We start from the raw sequence: 23,264 nt of genomic DNA, 5'->3' as shown, positions 1-23,264 counted from the left end.
GGTGAGGCTTCATTTAATTTCGACAGGGTGCAGGGATGAGGTTCGTCATCAGAGCTCCACAGACAGAATGGCATGGCATCTCAGTAGTCAATACAGAGGAAGTACAGCCCTGACTGGATCATTTTCCTACCTGACTTGAGACACAAGGAAGAAACCTAGTCTTCTGTGGTCAACTTAATTAATTCCATTGAGATATGTAGTGTACAGATAGTATCAGGAACTGGACACTGCGTTACCTCGGGTGACATGGCATACAATATATAGGGTGGGAGCAAGGTTGGCAGTCAATGGCAGAGTAGATGGGACACTCATTTCCCTGCCAGCGGATCCCTTCCATTTATGGAGAGTCCTCCCAGGAGGGCACAAAATGTCCGTCCCTGGTGTGGCCTATTAACCTAGCATGAAATGGTGCCCCTATTCTGTTGCTGTTTATGCTAATTGGGCACTCCAATGTAAGTCACAGCCTTATCTTTGTGACTGACTTTGTCTGGTGCCTTTATTAGACTTAGCACATCTATAGGTGTTCCCTAAAGCATGGAATGTTATGTAATGGCTGTGGAAGTATTATCATTTTTGGGCATGTGTATTGCCTCCTACTGCCCATAGCTTGCACTACACAAGACAGATAGTAGGTAGGCACATTGAATCTTTGATAAGTCAAATCATTATGTAAGCGGTCTGGCAATTTGAGCTGCTTTTCAATGCATACTTGATGCGATACTCATATAATATTCACATTCCTTGTATGGTGACGAATTGAAGATAAATTATGATTAAGTCACCGGCATTGATTTGTAGAGCTGAAAACATGAGAAAAACACTATCATTACTGAGCTATTACATATATATTACTAGTGTGAGACACACTGACAGGATGTAAGCTATTCTTCAGGCATTAAGATTGTTTTCAAGGTCCAGGTTTAATAAGTCACGTCTTCTCAATAACCCCAAGTGGCTATAATTTTCACAAATTAAACCCAATAGTAAACACTAAAAATATCTCTGTTACATGAACCCTCCCTCCTTATTGTAGAGTTTCTTACTCCCATTGGAAAAGCTGTCAGCTCCGGTCTTCATCTCAGACAAGAGTAAATATTTTAGCGTTACACTTAGCTGGATCAGGTCAGGTAGAAGCCTTGGTTAGCCTAGCTGAATGAATCTTAGAGGAGTCAATGACTTAAAAAAAAACATGTCAATGCTGTTCTTTGTCAGGGAGGAATGCTGATGCTGACCAGTGATGTCTCTCAATTTGCCACACAAACAGACTATGTATGACTGATAGATTGGTGCAGAGGCATCTCATCAGGAAAAAAGACTCCCTGTATTTTGATTATTCAGTTTAACGAGATTGACCCTGATGGTAGCATATTGCACAAGATGCACATTTTATTTCTGTATTTCATGTAGGTCATCTTTATGAGAATAAGGTCATTTCTGGGTTAAAGCCCAAAACTCTAGAATAGTAAACTTTCAGTGCATGCAGACAGGGAAGCTGAGTGATGACGTGAGTCTTGTTAAGGGAATGTTTGTCCAAATCATTCACAGCCGGCAGAGGAAGTCAGGTGAAGTAAATTGACATTGAAGAGTAATATTTTCTCAGAGGTTGAGCCTTGAAACTACAGTACTCAGTAGTAATAATGAATCCTTGTAGCACAGGCCTGACACTCTTTCTCCTGTCTGACTGTGTTCGTGTAATGATGTCAGGTTTCACATGCAAGGGTGTCATGTGTTTTTCTTTCACAGTATGTAAAATGTTACATTGTAGGATACTGCAATTGGCAAGACAATGTAAACACATAAATTACTATGTTAACCATATAATCCCATTCATTAAACATTAAACTGCCACTGGGAGACAGATCACTTCATTCAAGTTGTTGTGTTTTATACATACTCTTCCATTTAGAGTTCATTGTTACATGTAGTTTATCCACAGTTAACATCAAAGAGCCAGCTATGGTCTGGTTTCTAATCTCCCTCATTGATGTCCAATTGAGTTTCTTTACATTGATGTTGGATCACAGAGAGTAGGATGATTGATCAGTGCACTAGTCCCTTTTGAGTCCTGTCAGTTACTGTCAGCATTTGCAAGTCTAACATGCCTGAGATGACACCTCTTTTTATCTAAAACTTGGATTTACATATAACCTACACAGATCATGTGCCATCTAAATATCATATGGATACTTGTGTCATAACGATTATCCAGGGTCGCAGTTATTGGTCATTATTGGCCAGGTCGCAGTTGTAAATGAGAACATGTTCTCAACTGGTTTTCCTGGTTAAATAAATAAAGGTCAAATAAAAATGATAGTTCTAACATCTTTCTTTGAACATGAAACCCACTTTGGTCAAAGGTCTAAATGACCATACATAATGTATTCCTAAAGGTACAGTATGATTTCAAAAAAAAGATTTCCCAAATATTATTGATACTAATATATAGTATGCCCTCATGATTATGGGGATGCACTGCCTTCTATGGACAAAAACACGATCATATGTTAGTCTATTGGACAGATATGAACAGCGTACTTAAAAAAAAATCAAGAAATATGAACCTATATTCGGTTATTTACGTATGGATTTACAAAGCATCTCTGATTGGCTCCGGTAATTGACTGGAATGGAGTAGGTTAGGCGCATTACTCTTGATCCGTTCAGTGCGTAAACAGTGACATGTGCCGTTTCACACCACGGATCAAAAAGGTTTCAAACACGACAATTGTGACATTAATAGGATAGGATTCGGGTGCTAGTATCAGTCGGTGATTGTTTCGTTGTCTCGTTGTGAAGTATGTTCGCTTTGTTCAATAAATTGTGCTCGTGCCCTACTTACGTCTCTAATGATCAAAGTAAACGCACATATTTTGAGTCTTTAGGAAAAGGGCTCCACCAGCTGGTTACAAAGACAATAGCAGCATATATCAGACAAAGATCTTACATAACTGGGTTATTTATTTGATTTGTATTTATTTTATTTCACCTTTATTTAACCAGGTAGGCCAGTTGAGAACAAGTTCTCATTTACAACTGCAACCTGGCCAAGATAAAGCAAAGCAGTGCGACAAAACAAGTTACACATAAACAAACGTACAGTCAATAATACAATAGAAAAATCTATGTACAGTGTGTGCAAAAGTAGAAGAGTAGGGAGGTAAGGCAATAAATAGGCCATGGAGGCGAAATATTTACAATTTAGCATTACCACTGGAGTGATAGATGTGCAGATGATGATGTGCAAGTAGAGATACTGGGGTGCAAAAGAGCAAGAGGATAAGTAACAATATGGGGATGAGGTAGTTGGGTGTTCTATTTACAGACTGTGTACAGTTATTGGCTGGCTGTGTACAATTATTCATAGTTATGAATAACTATGCCTACACAAGGCTGCTGTGAATGCTCACAAAAAAAATGGACGTTGAAAATGGACGTCTGTGTAGCCCACATATACGAAAGATCATAAGACTCACTCATGAAAATGTCTTGTGTAAAATCTTAATTTGAACCAGTTTGCTACAGCAGGAAAATAATCCTGCAGCAACAGGAAATGTGAATTATTATGTGGACTATAATTAATAGACATTGTTGTTGGAGTTGATCCAATTTTCGTAAGGGAAAATCAAGTCTGACATTTCAAAGTGAAAATTACAAACTTCAGAATCCTTTTAAACCTCAAAGACACTACAAGTTAAACATGTCCTGCATTGCAGGAAAGTTCTCCTGCAACAGGGTGATACAATTAAGATCCTATTATATCCCAGAGCGCGTAAAAGCCATAAATCTATGCGTAAAACAAACAGTAAAGGCCTTTCGTTCTCTGAAGTCTCTGTAGTACGTAGTGACACCTAAATGCACTGTAAATAACGTGGCCTATGATTTCATTTGATAGCACCTCTGTCATTATAGTCTGACACCATTTTAACAGAAATGCTTGACATGTTTGTCCATTTACAATCCCAGAAGCACCATAAAGCACCATAAGGTTAGTATCATCCGTTTCGACCGTACTATCTAATCAGTCCAAAAACGAATTACAATCAATCACTGCGTATATTACTTTGATTCAAGGACATCAAAGTCATTATCCTTTGAACCAAATATGTATATGTTATTTTATGATCAATCTGCATGGACCGTTTGAGATGGACATCTTCAAAAACGGTAAAGCCATTATGGGCCATTAGGCATTTTCTTTAGTACAAAAGGGGTGTAAATTGCATAATAATGAGGGGTTACATTTGACAACTTATTTTATTTTTGAACTGTCAATGGAGGAGTATATAATCTGGGGTTGATCATAAGACTGCACATTTGAAGGAGGACAGTGTCCTTGGTTGGAGAGGTGAGACAAAAAGTAGCCCTGAGCACGTACCTAACTGTTTTAGAGGGACTTTTACCTCTGAGCATGGATGCGACCAAACCCTCAAACTTCAGCATTGAACGCATTTTAGGCGCCGAAGTGGGACCTTCTTACACAACTGGAGCCGAATCTTCACAACATGTTGGATGTTTGTCTGGCACCTTCCACCATGGACACTCAAATCCACAAATTGAAAACCGGAAATATTGTATGCCTAGGGATTTGACAACCGCCCACATGCTGCAGGTTCCGACCATATCACACACTTTTGATTCTAGTAGCAGTTACCTTAGCTATGGATCATTTAATTGTCATCATGCAGATATAAATCTGTGTCCTACTGCAACTCAAAACAGAGTTTTCAACGATGAAAGAGGTGAGATAGTTTTACATTTGATTATTTCACAATATAAGACTGTATGTTGAGGCCACAAAGTATTGAACTGTAGTGCTACATTGTTACAAAGTATTAGGCCTACCGTTTTTCCTTCTTCTCTTTGCTTGCTTTCCGACTGCTTAATCATGCTTTTTTTAATATATATATATATTTTTATCTCAGGGCCTCAGCCTCTGTGCACTTACTTGGACCAAGGTGGAAACCAAGTAAATCGGGGCAGAATGCGCACAGTGTTCACGGACAGCCAGACCAAACAACTGGATCAGCTGTTCGAACAAACGAATTACCCCGGTGTCGAGGGACGGGCTGAACTAGCCAGGAACATGGGCCTCACGGAGGAAAGCGTTAGGGTAAGAGAAGGATACGTTTGCTTTTAGAAAAGTGGTTGTGTAACTGTTTAAGTTACAAGTTATTTTCTGGACTTGACATAATGTGTTCTATTTCTCTAGGTATGGTTCAAAAACCGTCGTGCGCGCCGAAAGAGGCAGAAGAGCAGCACCAAGGCCGAATCCCCAGACCTGGCTACTTCGAAAATAGACTGGCCAACAGTCTACAACAAGCGCAGCTTTTAGGGAAACAGCTTCTCGTGATTCCTCTGATGATAACAATAACATATTATTTCTTTACACTAATTTATGTTCACTTGAGTTCATAAGCCTTTAGGCCCACTCACCACGCGTAAATATCCCCAGATAGCAATTCATTTGTGGGCATTTAATGTAAAAACTAAATTCAATTGTTAGACCTGCAATAAATGCACATTTAAGCAATTACAGTAAGTGTCTGAGTGATTTATCTCTAAAGTTGTTTGAACAAAAGCAAGCAACAGCAAATGTAGAAAACAACATCAACTTTTATTAGATTCATAGTCAGAGTTGTAATTATAAGCATTTTCATGCTGAGATACACCATTGTAAAAAGAAACTTTCAGAAAATAAAGAGCATGCAATGAACATTATTTATGACACTATAATAAATCCAACAGTACCCCCCCAGTTAACTATTTTTGGACACAGACACCAACACACTATAAAACTCGAAAATAAAAGTACACTTAGTGAAATTATCAAAATATATTTTTAACAAACTGCAACGACATGTCTATGAAGAAAATTAACCATTGTTGAGATAGTTTTAGAATAACATCATGTTTTTTTTTTATAATGACAGTACACCACTTAATAAGATTATATAAATGTTCATAATGTCCTCGAATAAACAGAACATTTGAAGAGAGGACTCATCAATGTAGATTCTTGTCAAGTTGTTAGTTGTAGATGATAAAAGTGACACATTAGTGACATCTACTGGCATATTATGGTGCACATTATGCTACCAGAGTGCAACATCTAGGCGATAACTACACCATTTTGGTCAATCTTGGCATCAAACAACTTTTCTTGAGCATCAAATCTGCCAGTCAACCAACTATTCAACTCAACCATGTAGTAAGTATGAACAATGTTGCACGCTATACTTATTTCTAATTACATTTTCCCAGCGTAAGTAGTAAAGACAAGACATTCTGATGTATTCGTACTCATTATCAAGCACTTCAGTATGGGGCGAGGATTTGTTTGTTAACTACTAGTAAAGAAACTCACAGTCCTTCTTGACACAGTATAATTTTAGCCTTTCTTGGCTAACAGAGGATTTTAACAAAGCGAGCTGTCCTGATAAAGTTTGCAACATTTTGTGTTGAGATAGTCATTAAATTAAATAGAAAAGGAGAAAAGTTCCAAATGCCACAGGTTCTTAAGTATCCCATTACATGACTGACTTTGAGGTTTAATGGATGAGTTTCTCTCAAACTGGATATCCTAATATCCCTTATTCAGATCAAATGAAGCTGACTCCCTCATAGTATCCTTGTTGTTCAGCGGCTCTCTTACAGACCTAGTCATAACCTTACACTAGCAATATCAAAAACCACACATTGTTGCGTTCAGTTCCACATTGCTCAGTGCCACATTTTATAAGGGGCGATTTCGGAAAACGACATGGTGCAAGAGTATTTAGACACTTCCTGATAATGAGTATTTTTTTTGTTGTTCCGCGGTGCTGGTAACACAGGATGTTCACAACGGTGTTCAGAGAGTGCAGGAGGAAGTTCAGGTGTTTTCTCTCCCCCTCATGGTGTGCTTACATAGTGTTGAGTAGACAAAGACCACTATCCATATCCACATTGCAAAGTACACAGTTAAATATTGCTGTTTTTATGCACATACTCATAGACTGACATTAACCGCACGCAAGTTTAGACGGTCCGATTTTTTTCCTAATGCTCACACTCACAAACTTACCAAAGCCTAACGTTGAGAGAGGAAAGAGAAGCATGAGAGGATAGCTAACGGGGTGTATACTGTGGTAGTACTGAGCTAGCAGGGGTTCTGGCTGTGCAGATTTAGCCTGAGATTAACACTTTTGGTGCAACAAGGAACCTACAGATGGGGAGCAGGGTACTAGTTTATCAAGAAACGTACCTAATACAAGTTTATTTTGGTACCCTTGTAGATTTCCTATTTCTATAAACAAAACTTAAATGTGGGCAAATAAAGCTTTTTATATTACGTTTTAAGTTAAAGTTAAGCAAAAGTTATTGCTACTTCATGCTACACAATAAAGAAAACCGCTTTAACAATATTAACCTAAGTGGTTTACCCTTATATTACATTTTGGGGTGAGCAGCTATTTTGGTTAATGTAACTTGGATCTGAGACCAACTGGTTCAAAGTGCAATAAACACCTAAAACCAAGTTATGAAAGTCTTATTTGACCCAGTTATGGACAAAGAGGTGTCTATAATACTACGATTTAAACCATTGCTAGAAACTTGTCTTTCAAGGGTACAGAAGCTGTCTGTGCAGATAAAGATGTCCTTCAGCAATTAAGTTGGGACATTATGATTGACATACATATGTGCTAGCATTACATTTCCTAAAACTGGTTTCTAGTATTTAACAGGGATCTCTCAAAGAAGTACAGGACACCAGGAACTTCATTTTTGGACCATGTGTGAGCATATTACAATTACACAAGCCCATTAACAAGCAAATCAATATTATATACACATTTCCAATTGCACATTTGGGAAAATTCTCAGAGTGCAAGTGGAGAAATAGTGGATGTAGGAATCCTGAATAATATTAAACCCTGTTTTCTTTTGGACAGACGACATCAGAAGAACATGACCATATGTTCACGTCACATCTTTTCACAATAAAAAGGCATGTTTATGGGAAAATAAATGAGTAACACGATTTGACTCACACATGCACATTTTGGATCAATTCCTTTAGTACAACAGACAATGTGTTGGTCTCCTCTGAAATACTGAAAATTAGGATGAAGCAGCAGCAAATCAAAGTATATCAGTATGTACTTAGTCATTTGAAAGGTTCCCTAGTAGAAGCTCCATGGCATAAGAAGTTGGCTGACTGGTCTAAGGGTTTTGGCAACTTCTGACAGGGTAACAACAAGCAATTAACACCAAAATAGAGAAACTTACAAAAACTAAATGATTATATCTATTAGATAGTTGCTTTTGTAGAGTTTGTGTCCCAGATTTTGAGTTACAATTATTTTGTCTCATTATTAGTGTTACAAACGGAATGCAGGATGTTAGTTAACATACAAGGCACTAGGTTTTGCTATAGGACTGACTGCAATCAAGGGGAATGGAGAGTGGGGGGGCGCGGTGGTACACTACTGTAATTCTGACAGCAACAGCCAGAGAAAAGCACAAATGAAAGATGGACACTAAGAGGAGAGCAGTAGATCTTTTGAAGTCGAGGAAGAGGAGGAGGAAGGAGAGTGTGGTTAGGACTGCATCTCAGCTCGCAGCATCCAGGGGAACCAACAGCAGAACAGCAACCTGAGGAAGAGGACGAGCAGGAGGAAGAGGAGAGGGATTCGCGTCACTGGACACATTCGTCAACAGGAGCTTATTTCTAAGCTGCTATTTGTTGACTCAGAGACAACACAGAGAGGAAAAGAAGAGACTCTACCTGGATATTGAACTCTCAGACGTGATGTCCTTAGGTGACCTCACCGCGTTGAATTTACGCTTTGGCTGGTTCACTAGAAGAAACAAAGAACATCTTTGGATAGAATACAGACGTGGGAGTAGAAGGTACATCATAACATGGGGTGACGTGGCACGCTGGCTAACATGACTGGACGGATTTGACCGTAGATACTTACTAGACACCTGGTGGACTTTTTTCACCATCGTGCCATCGCCGCTCTGACCGTCCTTTGATCCGCAGATTCTGAGAGATCATTAACAGCCGTGCTTAGTATTGTACAAGACGGTCAGTCTGTTCAGAATGAACCTTTACAATCACAACAGAGAACGTTTTATATTGTCTGGCTCTTCGTCTGAGAATGACTGATAAGCATAGTTACACAAGGTAACTGTAAAATGCTTTCTTATCAATAAAGTCATTACGTTATCTTACGGTCATTTTTTGAACCAGGTGTTAAAGTAGGTGTTATGTTACCTCTGTACCCGAGACGGGGGTGCAAAGACGCCGTACTTGGGCAGGCAGGTGAAGTAGCGGACACCAAAAACAGACCCGTCATGCTTTCCTGTGGGCTGCTCCAGCTCCACACCAAACCAGTAACCTGGACACACACATCATCAATAGTTCAACTTGATTAAACATTTCTAAGCATTTGTCAAACATTTCTTGAAAATATCACCACCAGTGTTGCAGTGACATGATTTCACAGCAGACCTACCTGGGGCAAAGTCTGTCTTTCCGTAATAGCGTATGATTCCCTGCTTCACACCAGCAACCAGCACCTGGTCTCCAAGTTCCACCTTCACCCCATCTGGGTCCAGACTGGCCACGGACATAGACTTCTTCCTCAGAGCTGATGGAGGAAATCAAATGTTAGTTAACATGTTATTTTTAAGCAATAAGGCACGAGGAGGTGTGGTATATGGCCAATATACCATGGCTAAGGGCTGTTCTTATACACGACGCAGCGCAGAGTGCCTGGATACAGCTCTTAACCGTGGTATATTGGCCATATACCACCAACCCCCGAGGTGCCTTATTGCTATTATAAACTGGTTACCAACGTAATTAGAGCAGTAAAAATATATATTATGTCATACCCGTGGTATACGGCTGTCAGCCAATCAGCATTCAGGGCTCGAACCACCCAGTTTATAATGTGTTCTAAGTCTATGAGTCATGTGTTATTTATGTGTTATAAAGTCTGTGAATCAACAGGTGGCTTGTTGTGCTCCTATGAGAATGAATGCCATGGCCCTTGATGGGGAAACTCTTTTGTGGAAGCCGCATTTCAGTTGTACAACTGACTAGGTATCCCCTGTACCTTTCTCTCTCTCCATTATTTCCTTCTTTTCTTTCTTGTTCTTTCCTGTGACGCGGGAGAAGTCCATGCGGGGCGTCTTGGGTGTGGAGGTGACAGAGGAGGGGGCCAGCTCAACAGCTTTGGCGATTTTTGACACTGGAGCAAAGATACCTTCAGGACAATAGAAGGGATTAGAGAAAACCCTGAAAAACCTGCATTGCATGAAACCTGCATAAAATTGACAAAAAAGTTATGAAATCAAGTCTTCTCTTTGCTCTTTTCTCACGGGGAATCTTAGCGCACTTCAATAGATTTAACTAAGAATTCCCAAAATGTGAGTGAAATAACAGGTGCTTACCCAATTTGGGGGGGCAGATGAAGTAACGCACCCCCCCCACGCTTCCGTCGTTCTTGCCCTCTGGCTCGTCCAGCTCCACCCCTACCCATTGGCCACTGGCGAACTCCGTGGTCCCACAGAAGCGCAGGGTGCCCGTCTGTGGAGGAGAGACTGTGTGAGGTCTGACATTTATATTGGATTTTGACTATCAAATTGAATTAACCTTATTGATCCCCACAGGGGCTCATCGAACAAAACATGTGATTTTTATTCTTGTATTATTGAAGGTGATACCAGGCAGGATTAAATAGTTAACAACACTTCTCCACAGCACTGAGGCAGGACTAGTCTCAGAGACATCTCTAGACCAGGGCAGCATGCTTATCTTCTACTTTTCTGTTATTCTTTACTACTGAGATACTAGGGTCCAGGCCTGGCCAACCCTGTTCCTGGAGAGCTACCATCCTGAAGGTTTTTGCTCCAACTCTAATCTAGCGCACCCGATTCTAATAATTAGCTGGTTGATCATCTGAGTCTGGTTAGTTACTACTGGAGTTGGAGCGAAAAACCTCAGGAGGGTGGCTCTCCAGGAACAGGGTTGGACAGCTTTGTAACTAGGATATGGTTAGTAATCTACCCATCTCAACACAATAACATGTTTTAAGTGATTATGTTGTGGTCAGTAGGACATACACTATATATGCAAAAGTATGCGGACACCATTTCAAGTTAGTGGATTCCAGTTGCTGACATACAGTAGGCCACAGATAGGTTTCCAATGCATTTGAAGTGCAGTTAGTGATGCGTAGTAAATACCAAATGAATGCACCAAGGGAGACTACGTCGTTTAATGCAGTCAGTAATGCGGTCAGTCATGGAAATACACCTGAAAACACGATTAAATGTGTTCAGTTATGCAAGTAGACAGGTCGAGGGCTACCCACCTGCTTCAGGTGATGCAGAGCTGAGATGTCAATTTCATCACTGCTCGATTTTTTGGGGAGCTATATGTGTTAACACAAGTGGGAATAAATGTTTGCTAGAATTCACGTTCTCTTCTCACACAGTACAACAAGCAGCAGGGCTCCACCATATAGGATGAATGATACCTCATACTGGCCACTATAAAAAAATATATAAAGATAATTGAAAGCCATTTAAATGGTCTTATGCACATAAAACGCGCTCACAATATTCAGCAGTTTATTTTAATTCACTGTTTTCAGTCTTTGAGGCTCCCATTTCTCACCCTTTGCCTCCCAATCCTGACAAACCACACACACACACACACCTTCATGTCGTCCAGCACCACGCGGTCGCCCAGTTTCAGGCCGATGGAGGTGAGCATTAGATTGCCAGGGATGTTGTCATAGTTGAGCAGGGTGGCGCGGGGCAGGTTGCAGCTGAGGGGCACAGAGTCCAGCAGCAGCTGCTTCAGCTCCTTGGCCACCATGGCCGCCTCCGCTTTGTCCAGAGTCATGTCCATGGGGTCAGGGACCACCTCGGCCGGCCCCTGGCCCTTATCATTCTGTCAGAGAGCGAGACAGAGAAGGAGGGAGGGAGAGAAAAAGGGAGAGAGAAAGGGACATCAGAAATAAATTGGCACATTTGTGTCGAAGTCATCCCCACATAAAACCGAAACAGAATCTGTTTTATCTGAAACAGTGTTTTTAAAGAGCGACTGCCCCTAAAAAGCAACTTCTCATTTTGAAAATGGTCTATGTGGCATTGATATGAGTCATAAACATTTATTCTACTGTCAAAATTGACTACAAAGTCTAAATAGGATAGTTTTGGTCATAAAATCAGTCTGAGATTTGCGAGATGATAGAAATAAAGTGTATGTCACGGAATAAAAGGGTACTGTAACAGTTTAGCTTTGGTTGGGTTTATTTCAAGCCTGCCTTCAGCTGGCAGCACCCAAGTAATCATCAATTCTGCGCACAGCTGCATGAGACCTGATCATAATGTCCATGGTCAATTTGGTTTGACATTCGATAGCCCTATGGGGCTAGTTAGGGACCATCAGTAAATTACACAATGTACATGGGACAATATATTTAAATGCCAATAGCTCCAAATTTCAATGACCTAACAACCTCAAACCAACTATAAATTGTAGAAATTCAAATACAAATATTTAAATAATTTAATGAGACAACTAAAAGGTGGGCAACATAAAAATATTGCGCCATTTACATTGTGTAAATTATTTATGGTCCCTAACAAGCCCCAGAGCTATCAAACGTCAAACCAACTTGCCACGGTCGCACACCAGCTGGCTAAAGCTAATTGGTGAAAGAAGTTGGCTAGCAATAGCTTTCCTAGGCGACTTCAAGACCTGTTAGACTGTTTCATGTTATCTAGAAGGGTGAGTGACTGTAACCGTGTACTATTTTGAGAGAGTGAATGTACAAACCAAAGACTGCTTGCCACGTGCAAACACACACACACAAAAGAGACACACACATTAAACCACCTCCCCAAGACAACTCTCGTTTGGCTTCAGTTATTTCTTAATGACCAAGCTGAAAAACGAAGCCAAATCAGGAAGTTCAGCTCCCTTTTAAAGTTACCAACAAATCATATCAAATGGACATGAAACCTCAGATGCACACCCATTCTATTAGGTCCACCTATCTACTGTGGTACCGGGTCGGACCCCCTTTTGCCTTCAGAACAGCCTGGATTCTTCTGAGCATTCCACAAGGTGTCGGAAAAGTTCCACAGGGATGTTGGTTTATGCTGACGCGATGGCATCTCGCAGTTGCTGCAGATTGGACAGCGGTACATTCATGCTGCGAACAGCGCGTTCCATCTCAACCCAAAGATGTTCTATTGGGTTGAAGTCTGGGGACTGACCAGGACACTCAAAATAAACTGAACTCGCTGTCATGTTCCAGGCGATGTCCACTCCTCAATTGTCCAGTGTTGGTGATCGCGTGCCCACTGGAGCAGCTTCTTCTTGTTTTTAGCTGATAGGAGTGGAATCCGGTGTGGTCGTCTGCTGCAATAGCCTATCCATGACAAGGATAGACGAGTTGTGTATCCCGGGATGCTGTTCTGCACAGCACTGTTGTACTGTGGCGTTATTTCTGTGTTTGCTGCCCGCCTGTTACACTCTTAGAAGAAAAGGTGCTATCTAGAAAATTAAAGGGTTCCAGGTAGAACCCTTTCTACAGAGGGTTCAACATGGAACCCAAAAGGGTTCTACCTGGAACCAAAAAGGGTTCTCCTATGGGGATAGCCGAAGAACACTTTTGGAACCCTTTTTTCTAAGAGTGTAGCTTGCACGATTCTTGCTATTCTCCTTCGACATCTCTCATCAACAAGCTGTTTTCGCCCACAGGACAGCTGCTGACTGGATGTTTTTTGATTGTCACACCATTGTTGGCAAACCCTAGACACTGTTGTGCGTGAAAAGCCCAGGAGGGCAGCCGTTTCTAAGATACTTTATCCGGCGCGCCTGGCACCGACAATCATACCACACTCAAAAGTCGTTTAGGTCACTTGTTTTGCCCATTCTAACGTTAAATCCAACAGTTACTGAATGCCTCGATGCCTGTCTGCCTGCTTTATATAGCAGGCCATAAGACTCACTGTCTGTAGGAGCGATCAAGTACCTAATAAACTGTCCAGTGAGTGTATATGCCATATTCAATTTCATCATTTCTGTTTGTAGTTAGTTACCATGAGAAAGAGACGTACAAAAGAGAGGTCTAGTCAATCGTGCTCTTACCCTGACAGTGGGGTTGGCTCCATGCTCTAGCAGACACTGGACGGACCCCAGACACAGGTTGGAGGCAGCGATGTGCAGGGCTGTGCCATGGTGGAAGTCACTGCAGGTGGAATTCAGCACTACAGAGACAGATACAACCAGGTTCAGATCAAATCAATCTGAATTGCAAAGCCAATGTCAGCTATTATCTTAGTTTTATTCTAAAAGCGTAAACCAATTCCTTCTCCTAGGGGTCTCTGAAAGCATTACCAATTTAATCTCGTAGGAGTCTCGTGTTGTGTTTGAGCCCCATGGTCCGTAGACAGGAGAATAACAATGAGACAAAACGGCCACAATCAATGGTCAGTGTGGTGGAGCGATGATAAATCAATGTAGGAGTTAATGAAATGGCCTTGGATCAATGCTGGTAGGGGCTGGATGCAGTGTTAGTTCTGATTGGAAGTCCAGGGAGGGGAGGGAGGAGACATACAGGACATACACCAGGAGCATGCTAGAACTGACAGGACAGGCCCAAGCACGAGCTTTGGAGTGTGTGTGAGTGTGTGTGTATACAGTATATGAGTGAGTGTGCGAACAGGGTGAGGAAAGTCGTCTGGGGAGTGTTTGGGGAGGTTTATTAGTCTCCAACAGCTCCTGAGGACTGACTATGTTGTTAGTTGGCTAGGTAGACTACATGGGTTGTGTTGACGCTACTCACCTCTGGGTTTGGAGGCCTTGAGGAGAATGCGAATCAGCTCTGGCACGTCGAAGTAGGCGGCGTAGTGCAGGGCGTTCATGTTGGTCCAGCGGCTGCGGAGACTCACGTCTGCCCCCAGGGAAATTAGCTGATTGGACAGCCTGAGGGCAGCGGCAGGGTCACCTGGACGGGGTCACAAGATGGACAAAATTTGTAGGAAACTACAGTAAAACTGCATTGAATCTTAAACTAAAAACACTTTATTTTGTGAAAGCTTTATTGAGGATTCAGACATTTGAAATGAACAATCAGTTGAGGGTTTGAGAGTCTCACCGACTCCATGGGCCCCGGCTTTGCAACTGTAGTGGAGCAAGGTCATGTCTGTCAGTCCGTCACGGTCGTTGACATGGCAACCACGCTTCAAGATCTGAGAGGAGACAAGGACTGTTCAGTGAAGAGAAAGCGAGAGGCTAGGGGAAAGGCAGAGAGAGCAGTACTACCAGATGCCTTTAAAACACTATGAAACACTAAGGCCAGTCATCACTCACACATACAGACCACACCACCCCAGGGCCATAGCCTCTCATCTCTCTGAGTGATGCTCCCTGTTCTTAGCATAGCCACATTAGCAGGATGAGCCATTCACACCCAAATAGCACAGACGACACATGTTAGTGAACTCTTAATGATGGGGAAGGTGATGATGGCTTCCTGCTGCGTCATAATTTAAGCGCCACGTTCATTTCCACTGCGTTGCAACTTCATCGGAGGCTGTCCTTGCTGAGTAGCATCCATCTACATGAGGAACCGGCAGCCATTTTGGATAGGTAAAACATTTGAGGGACACAAATATTGAAATGATGGCAGTCGTTACTGGAAGTGACATTAATTTACTATGCTGTTTCAACTGAATATCTAAGCTTGTACTCGGTACATTGGAAACAGTACCAACAGGAGATAACAGCAAACTATTCATGGCATCCTTTACAACGTCGAATAACCTCCATCTACTGTATGTCTTGCTGAGTGTCAGGTGTGCTATGTAAAGCCATATTCCCAACGGTGAAGATTTGAAGAAGCAGTGAAACTCCAGTTAATTAGCTCTCTCCTCTGGTGCCAGCAGACAGCAGTGACGGGTGTCGAGTGACGAGTGAAAAAGGACCCATCCTGATTCCTGAACTGGACTAGCAACTATCTCGGGACAGTTCAATATCCACCAGTGTCAATCAAGAGAGTCGAAATGAGCACACTCTCCTCAAGCTCGGAGATTATGCCTTTTCATACAGAGACATGTAGTCCAACTGAATGAACATGATATTATCAGACAGGTCCTCTCCAGAGGCTTAACGATCACACCACCATGCACACCTTCATGATTCAACATGAATTCAACATGGATTCAACATGGATTCTATAAGATGGATCCCTGTAGCTGCAATGCTAACACGAGGCTAACATTGTCGAAAAGGAATTTGGGGCTAGTAACTGATATTGGTGGAAATTCTTACTGTCCAAGTAGCTTGTAAAGAAGCGGTGGCCAATCTGTATGCGCCAAAGCCATACACTTCTGATTCGACTTCATTTAGGACTTAGTTAGGTTGAATCAGGTGCGTTACTGATTTGATTGGAGCAAAAGCCTACATCCACATAAGCCTTTTGCAGATAAGTCAATGCATCTCTGTTAATGAAAATACTCTCAAATACTGTCAAAAAGACATTGACTATTTGCCAGAGGGCTGGGGTTGTTTACTGAGAGTGCAGCAGAGTGGTTCTTTGCCCATATCTGACAGCCTGGTCTGATTTAGAGTCTGTCTTAGTGCAGAGCCTGTTTGGGTAATGGAAAGACCCTATTATCTCAGCCATCAATCACAGCCATCATGGCGTCCCAGGGGACACACAGGAACTGAAGCTGACTTTACGATCAATCCTAACACTAAAGCTGCATGGCTAAGAGGAAACCGAGTTAACTAAGAGTGTGTATTTGCTTGGTGTGTTTACATGTGTTTTTATGGGGCATATCTTCCCTCTCTCCAAGACAGTAGGGCGGGATTAGGGAATGAGTCTGAAACTTGAAGTATGCATTCTTTATGTTGATTCACATCCCACCCTCATCACTCTTCCTCTTCAGGGTTATGAGAGTTCCTACTCCCATGGTCACATTAACACTACTCACACTGCAGTAATGGTTGGTCCTGAGCTAAAGCTGTGCACTTTCATCTGAGCAACAGCAATATAAAAGGGAATCGACTGAAACATAAACTACACCTTACATGACAACATCCTTAGTAAGAAGGTGTTTTGTGAAAAGTTCACTAGTTAAGCTTCAACTTTGCTAAAGTGCCCCAAGTGGTTGTGTATGTCATGCCTCCAACTGAAGCCCAGTCAAAACTGTTCGCTGCTCTGGCACCCCAATGGTGGAACAAGCTCCCTCACGACGCCAGGACAGCGGAGTCAATCACCACCTTCCGGAGACACCTGAAACCCCACCTCTTCAAGGAATACCTGGGATAGGATAAAGTAATCCTTCTAACCCCCCCCCCTTAAAAGATTTAGATGCACTATTGTAAAGTGGTTGTTCCACTGGATATTATAAGGTGAATGCACCAATTTGTAAGTCGCTCGGGATAAGACCGTCTGCTAAATGACTAAAATGTAAATGTAAAAATGTGAAGCCAAAGCCACCAAGCCTCCCACAATACAGATCCCAATATAAGACAACCCATTAAGGCACAAGACAAACATAAGATGAGTATTTCCCAATACCATGCCCATACACATGCTTATTCAACAGCACATACTGTGTATGGGCATGGGACTGGGAAATACTAATCTTATGCTTGCCTTGTGCCTTAATAGGTTCTCTTTGTGGAGCCTTACCAACGTTGAGGCTCAACTAGTGGGTTTGTCAAAAAACACTCTCTTACTAGGTTAGTGTGATAACGAGTCTGTAATCTTCTAGCAGGACCTTGGCCAACAACAACAGTGTACCGCTGCTGACCGGCTCAGAGCCGCAGGAGTTCACCACAAAGAGGGGTCGAACAACACAATTACTAGGCCTGCATCGACTGCATTCCTCCAGGGATCAAGGAACTTGATGCGTCTGCCCTGTTGGCAGCTCTTAAGAGCACGAGAGCAGAGTAGCAAGCTGAGCACAGACCAATGGACTTCTCTCCTTACTGCAAATGCAGCATGTGGTGATGGTGACCAACTCTAGAAGGTTGCATGCAGCTGAAAGGCCACTGCTCTTTAGATAGTAAGGGATTTAATACATTGATATTGTTCATGAGATTTCAATGAATTTGAGCTAAAAGGTGTGCATTGTTGTGTTACAGTATGTTGATGAGCGTTTCCATGTTCTCTTCAACTAATGACTGCATGGTGAATTTTGTTTCCTGTGTGTATTGTATTTTGGTTGGAGACCTGTTTCTTTGGTGCGCTATGCAGTAATATACTGCATCTGTCTGTTATGTACAGTAGAAATAAAGAAAACAATTATATGGGTCCAAGCACAGAGCCTTGTGAAACGCCAAATGTAACTTTGTAGGCCAGGGATGGGCATCTGGCGTCCTGCCTCTTTTGTAGGCTCGCGGATAAATTTCCATAAAAGGAACTCAGTCGGGATCTCAACTTATTGTTGACAGTTACAATATTAGAATACACAAGGTTCAAATTTGGTTGTGCATCAGCAATTTTTCTCCTGCTATGTCAGTCGGACATTTTCTCAACTAGCCCATGTGAGCTATCATTATTTAGATCAGTAAATTAGTCTAACCAGCTATCTAAACTTGTATTAATCATAGCCGAATTACCGACTGGGTGGCCCCCATTGATTTTGTTAGTCACTCTCATTCAGATATCACATTAAAAACTGCAAACATTTCTCTCCACCCTATGGCACAATGTTTAGAATTGCATTAAATGAGTTATAAATCTTCTCTCCGCCCCATGGCAAATCCTGTAGAATAGCAGCAAACTTGCTTTATAACTGTAATATTTTTTCTACGCCCCATGGTAAAATGTGTAGAATTGGAGGAAATGTACTTTAAAATGTCAATTGTTCCTTTCCGCTGTCAAGAGCAGCAAAATGTTTTGCTCGCAAGTTAGGCCCCCCCCCAACAAAAGGCTAGGGCCGGCTCTGACGGCATGTGTGGGTATGAATGTGGTGCAGATCCATGAGCCACTGAGTTCAGATTTTTCGTGGCCTCCACCCACATCAAAGATGCCCATCCCTGCTCTAGGCCTATAGCTTTCTACATGTTTCTGCCAGTGTTGTGTGAGCTGTAGTCAGGCCTGTAGTCTGCTGAAAATCCGACCGGCAGTAACTCACCTCGTTTCCGATGAGGTCGATCTTGTGCTGGACCTGTGGGACCCACTGACGGATGATGGCAAACAGCTCTGGGATGGTGGTGCGCGGATCCAGCAGGATCTCCAGACACGCAGGATCATTTGGGTCAAAGAATGTGAAGACTGGAATGGTAGGGAATTCCAACAAGATAATTACCCTCCTCATCAAATCAGTATTACATGTGCCTCTCTTGCTATTTTTTGTTCTATGTCAGACAGCATATTGACTCATTCTGAATGTGTGATATTAAATATCATATTTTTTTATTATTACAAAATATACATGTATTTTGGGTTGTATTTTTCAGTAGGCCGGTTCGTGCACTCTATTTAATTACTTATGGAGTTCTCTGTGGGACATCCAATATTTCTGTTCTGTTTAAAAGCACCGTTTCTAAAAGCAGCATGTGGTAGATTGAAGCCCTACCGAAGTGGGAACACAATTGATCTTACTTTGTTTTTATAATACACCATCATAATAAATGCATTGAAGCTTGTGGGCAAACTGAAATAAAAAGCTTCACATCATTTTAGCCTGCAGAAACCACTTACATTCATTGGCATAGAGTGTCCAGCAATACCATACTGTTTGCATATAACAGCCCCAAAGTCAAGATCCATCTACTGAAAGGATCAATAACATGCCATAAAAGGCCTTGTTCACTTATTTATAGATCAGATACATTTTATTACATCTTTTCATTATGTTTCTATGAATCTGCAGAGGTTGTTTTGACCAGGCAGTGGTCTGTGCTTGGTGAAAGGCTCTTTGTGGACCGAGGCTACAGCGGCACATGGCCCAGATCCCAAAATCCACTGTTACATATAAAGCAGTGTTGAGTAGGGAGCATTATAACAAAGGGACTTGGCCTGTATTCCCAAAACGTCCCAACGTGTTGATTTGGGGTCAGGTCACTCCTGTCCATATAATCTTATTCATTATGACCTAAAAAGCAAAACTGATCCTAGATCAGCACTCCTACTATGAGACACTTCTTGTGAATGCGGGCCCTGGAGCCTGAGGCCTAGGACCCACCATAGTCTTTGGGGAGGGGGGCCTGGGCAGATGGGTGGACCATGGGCCTCTTCCGGGGCTCATGAACAGGGCTCTGGTACTCAGAGGCAGGCTGGGCCTCCTCCTCCACCTCGGCAGTCTGCTCTTTAGTCATTCTGCTAGACGTTGGCGGGCCTGGAAAACAAGATGGATGACAAACATTCCTTGAGTGGCACTACAAAACAAACAGCTCCATCGCAGGATTCTCTGAACAGTTCTCATGCATCTGTGACTCAGCCAAGAGTCACATGAAGTAGTTGCTTACAAGAGTCTTGTTCCCATGGCAGCCTATCTACTCTGGCAAGTCTATACCCTCAGAGCAGACAGGCTCTATGTTTGGCTCTAGGGCCTGTGAGAGACGGTCGGTAGTGACTCACTGAGAACTGCACTTACTGACAAGAGATGAGGAGACTCAGAGAGCAGACAGGCTAACAGGCAGTCTAATTTATTGTACCATGTCAGTGCATGCTAATACTAAGTCTTAATGTCCATCATTGCTCTGGACATAGCTAAAGGGCTGAGCTATATTTTCCAAATAGCATATGCAGCAGCAGATTTCGCACATCCGTCCCGACTATGGGAAATCAGGGATGCATGTACTGTACAGTATGTGTTGGGACATTGCAGCACTCATTTCTGAGGTGCTGCTGAACAAACAGTAAAACATCTATGTAAAAGCCTTATAATATCAGGATGTCAATGCTAATGCAATTTATATACAACACAACACCCTTTAGCCTATTACGTTGATATGGCCTGACTGGATTTCCATCGTGAAATAAATGTTCAATCTAGGGCCAGAGAATAAGCTACCTGTATGTGTTATAAACACCCCTTTAGAACAGAACCACTAACACAACTGAGAAACGGTTTATCCCAACATCGAAATGGGAACAGTCTATGATAGCGTAAATTATTCACAGGGTCTTTTTTTGTCACGTCCAAGGGCTGCTTCCTCCAAAGTCTGACTGCATGGTGAGCACACCACATGTATCTAAAACAGATCCATCCGGCCTGAAAATTATTACGCTGCCAAGGAATCTAATACACAGAATATATTGTCCATCCATGCCTCTGCTAATCCTTTAGGATTTTGAAAGAAGTCCAGAGAGAGAGAAGAAAGAGAGGCAGAGAGAGAGCTCATCACACAATCAGTAAAAGCCTTATCCTATTGCGCAGCTCTGCTACTGTATCAGTCTACCAACTCAAGCATTATCGGGTCAAACAGTGAGGCAAAACAGAGGCCATACAGTGGTCTGTGCTGTATTCATTACGCGTAGGGTAACTACATTAACAGAGACTGATTCTGCTGCGATACAGACTCAAAGCCAAATGAACAACCCCCCCTCAGGCAGATACCATCCTCCTGAAACTCTATGAGTTGCCCGTTTCCTTCAGTTGCATCATATTGAGGGGGTTCCTAGTCATGTTTGGATATGGATACATAACATGGATACATAGTCAAGAGATATCATAGCCTGGATGATTTGGGAGCAACTGTCCCTGCGCAGTGAGTCACCTTACCTACAAGCTCCTACATTTTACTTTGATTTATTCCTTTAGTTATAGACATTCTTTAGTGCTTCCCATGATTTGCTGCTGAATCAATAGCCACTGCAGAATGGGTGATACAACAAGATGCCTGACATCCCAAAAGGATTATGTTGAAACAAAGGGTATCCAAGATACAGGGTCCAATGACTGGTAGATAACTATACCTGTGCTGTGCAATGCCTGTCACCAATTATGACTATTCTACTAACAGAGTCCAGTAATGGCAGCCATCATCTTCTCTTCTGAGTTGCCCTGCTCCTCCTAGTTCCTACCCCTGATCTGACAGTAGTGTGTTTTATAAATGAAGTCTCAGTCACAGACAGCATTTTCACTGGAATAAATGTGATGTATAATTAGCAAGAGCATATTATTTGTTTAATTAAATCGAGTACCTTATATGACTAAGTCTTATGCAACAGTGCTCATATGAGTCAACAAGATGTATAAAACCTGGAGGCAAATACATTCAGATAGCAAAATATGAGGAAAAACAGGTGCAACAAACCTTACAGATTTTGATCTTCTATTCAATACCTATTGTAATGGAATGAATAGCATTTTACCATTTGGCTGGGTCACACTAATGCCATCCTACTGTATTTGACAAAAACAATAGGCCAGAGCTTGTATGTTTGAGTCATTGACAATAAATAAAAACAATATATTAGTGTTGCAATGAGCAATAACGCAAAAGGTGCATATTGCATTGCTCTACAACGTGCATGATAAAAGGAAACAAACGAGAAAAAACGCCCCGTTGACAAACAATGAGAAAGATGCTGGAGGAGGAATACGAAGATCACATCTGCAACTACTCATTTGATCCAATAACAATGAGAAGACGCATAATATCTGCGCTGATTTCTTATGTTTGCGCTTATATGATAAAATGGGCGAAAAAAAAACATCCGCCAGTGAGATTTCATGGAACAGTGTTTTCAGAGCATCCATCTTTCTAGGCTCGGTATCAAGACAAACACACATGCTGTGAAAAACACAGGAAGCAAATACATTTTATCAAACAAAATATATCCAATAATTTGAATCTTATATGCATGAATGATATTCATCTTACCTCAAAACAATCCTTTTGATTATCTCAAGCTTTTCCTCGCGGTTCAGCTAGATGAGAACAGCAATGGTGCTGAGGATGCTGCTATAATGCTGCGAAGGTCTTTCTCTGTGAGTGCGTCACGGGCGTGAACACGCATGGACCACAACCATACACAACGTAGGCTAACGAGCACAATTTTGAGTGTCCTTCCTTGGCACAGGAATTCGCCTAGTTACCACAGCCACAAAATTGGCCAAAACTTAAAAATTCATGAGGTAAAAAATAGCTTTTTGATCTTAATTTAAGATTAGGTTTAGGTATAAGTGTGGTTAAGGTTAGGGTTAAATCTAAAATCGCATTTTAAGAAAAGAAATTGTAGATATATATATATATATATATATAGAAAAAAATATATATA

General features: G+C 41.8%; 2 protein-coding genes across 3 annotated transcripts; one reads left to right on the top strand and one right to left on the bottom strand.

Moving 5' to 3' along the window:
- The first annotated feature begins 4,249 nt into the window (after positions 1–4,249).
- Positions 4,250–5,530, top strand: dharma. Its single transcript, XM_014214103.2, has 3 exons — positions 4,250–4,739; positions 4,923–5,110; positions 5,210–5,530. Exons 1-3 carry the CDS (start codon positions 4,409–4,411, stop codon positions 5,330–5,332), a joined length of 642 nt encoding a protein of 213 aa, XP_014069578.1. The 5' UTR covers positions 4,250–4,408; the 3' UTR covers positions 5,333–5,530.
- Positions 5,531–5,595: 65 nt separating this feature from the next.
- LOC106612689 (CAP-Gly domain-containing linker protein 3) lies at positions 5,596–23,021 on the bottom strand. 2 transcript variants are annotated; one of them, XM_014214101.2, is made up of 15 exons: positions 22,868–23,021; positions 20,221–20,373; positions 19,168–19,307; positions 15,174–15,267; positions 14,862–15,023; positions 14,165–14,283; positions 11,717–11,953; positions 11,370–11,429; positions 10,447–10,582; positions 10,110–10,259; positions 9,504–9,638; positions 9,263–9,386; positions 8,964–9,031; positions 8,768–8,840; positions 5,596–8,634 (listed from the first exon to the last, which is right to left on the bottom strand). In XM_014214101.2, exons 2-15 carry the CDS (start codon positions 20,351–20,353, stop codon positions 8,580–8,582), a joined length of 1,686 nt encoding a protein of 561 aa, XP_014069576.1. In that variant the 5' UTR covers positions 20,354–20,373; positions 22,868–23,021; the 3' UTR covers positions 5,596–8,579. The 2 variants fall into 2 exon arrangements, with proteins under 2 accessions (XP_014069576.1, XP_014069577.1); XM_014214102.2 differs by lacking the exon at positions 11,370–11,429.
- Between the last annotated feature and the right edge of the window lie 243 nt (positions 23,022–23,264).

This window comes from Salmo salar, chromosome ssa09 (assembly GCF_905237065.1).
Source record: "Salmo salar chromosome ssa09, Ssal_v3.1, whole genome shotgun sequence".
Classification (NCBI taxonomy): Eukaryota; Metazoa; Chordata; class Actinopteri; order Salmoniformes; family Salmonidae; genus Salmo; species Salmo salar.
This window is presented reverse-complemented; position numbering and strand designations above follow the sequence as displayed.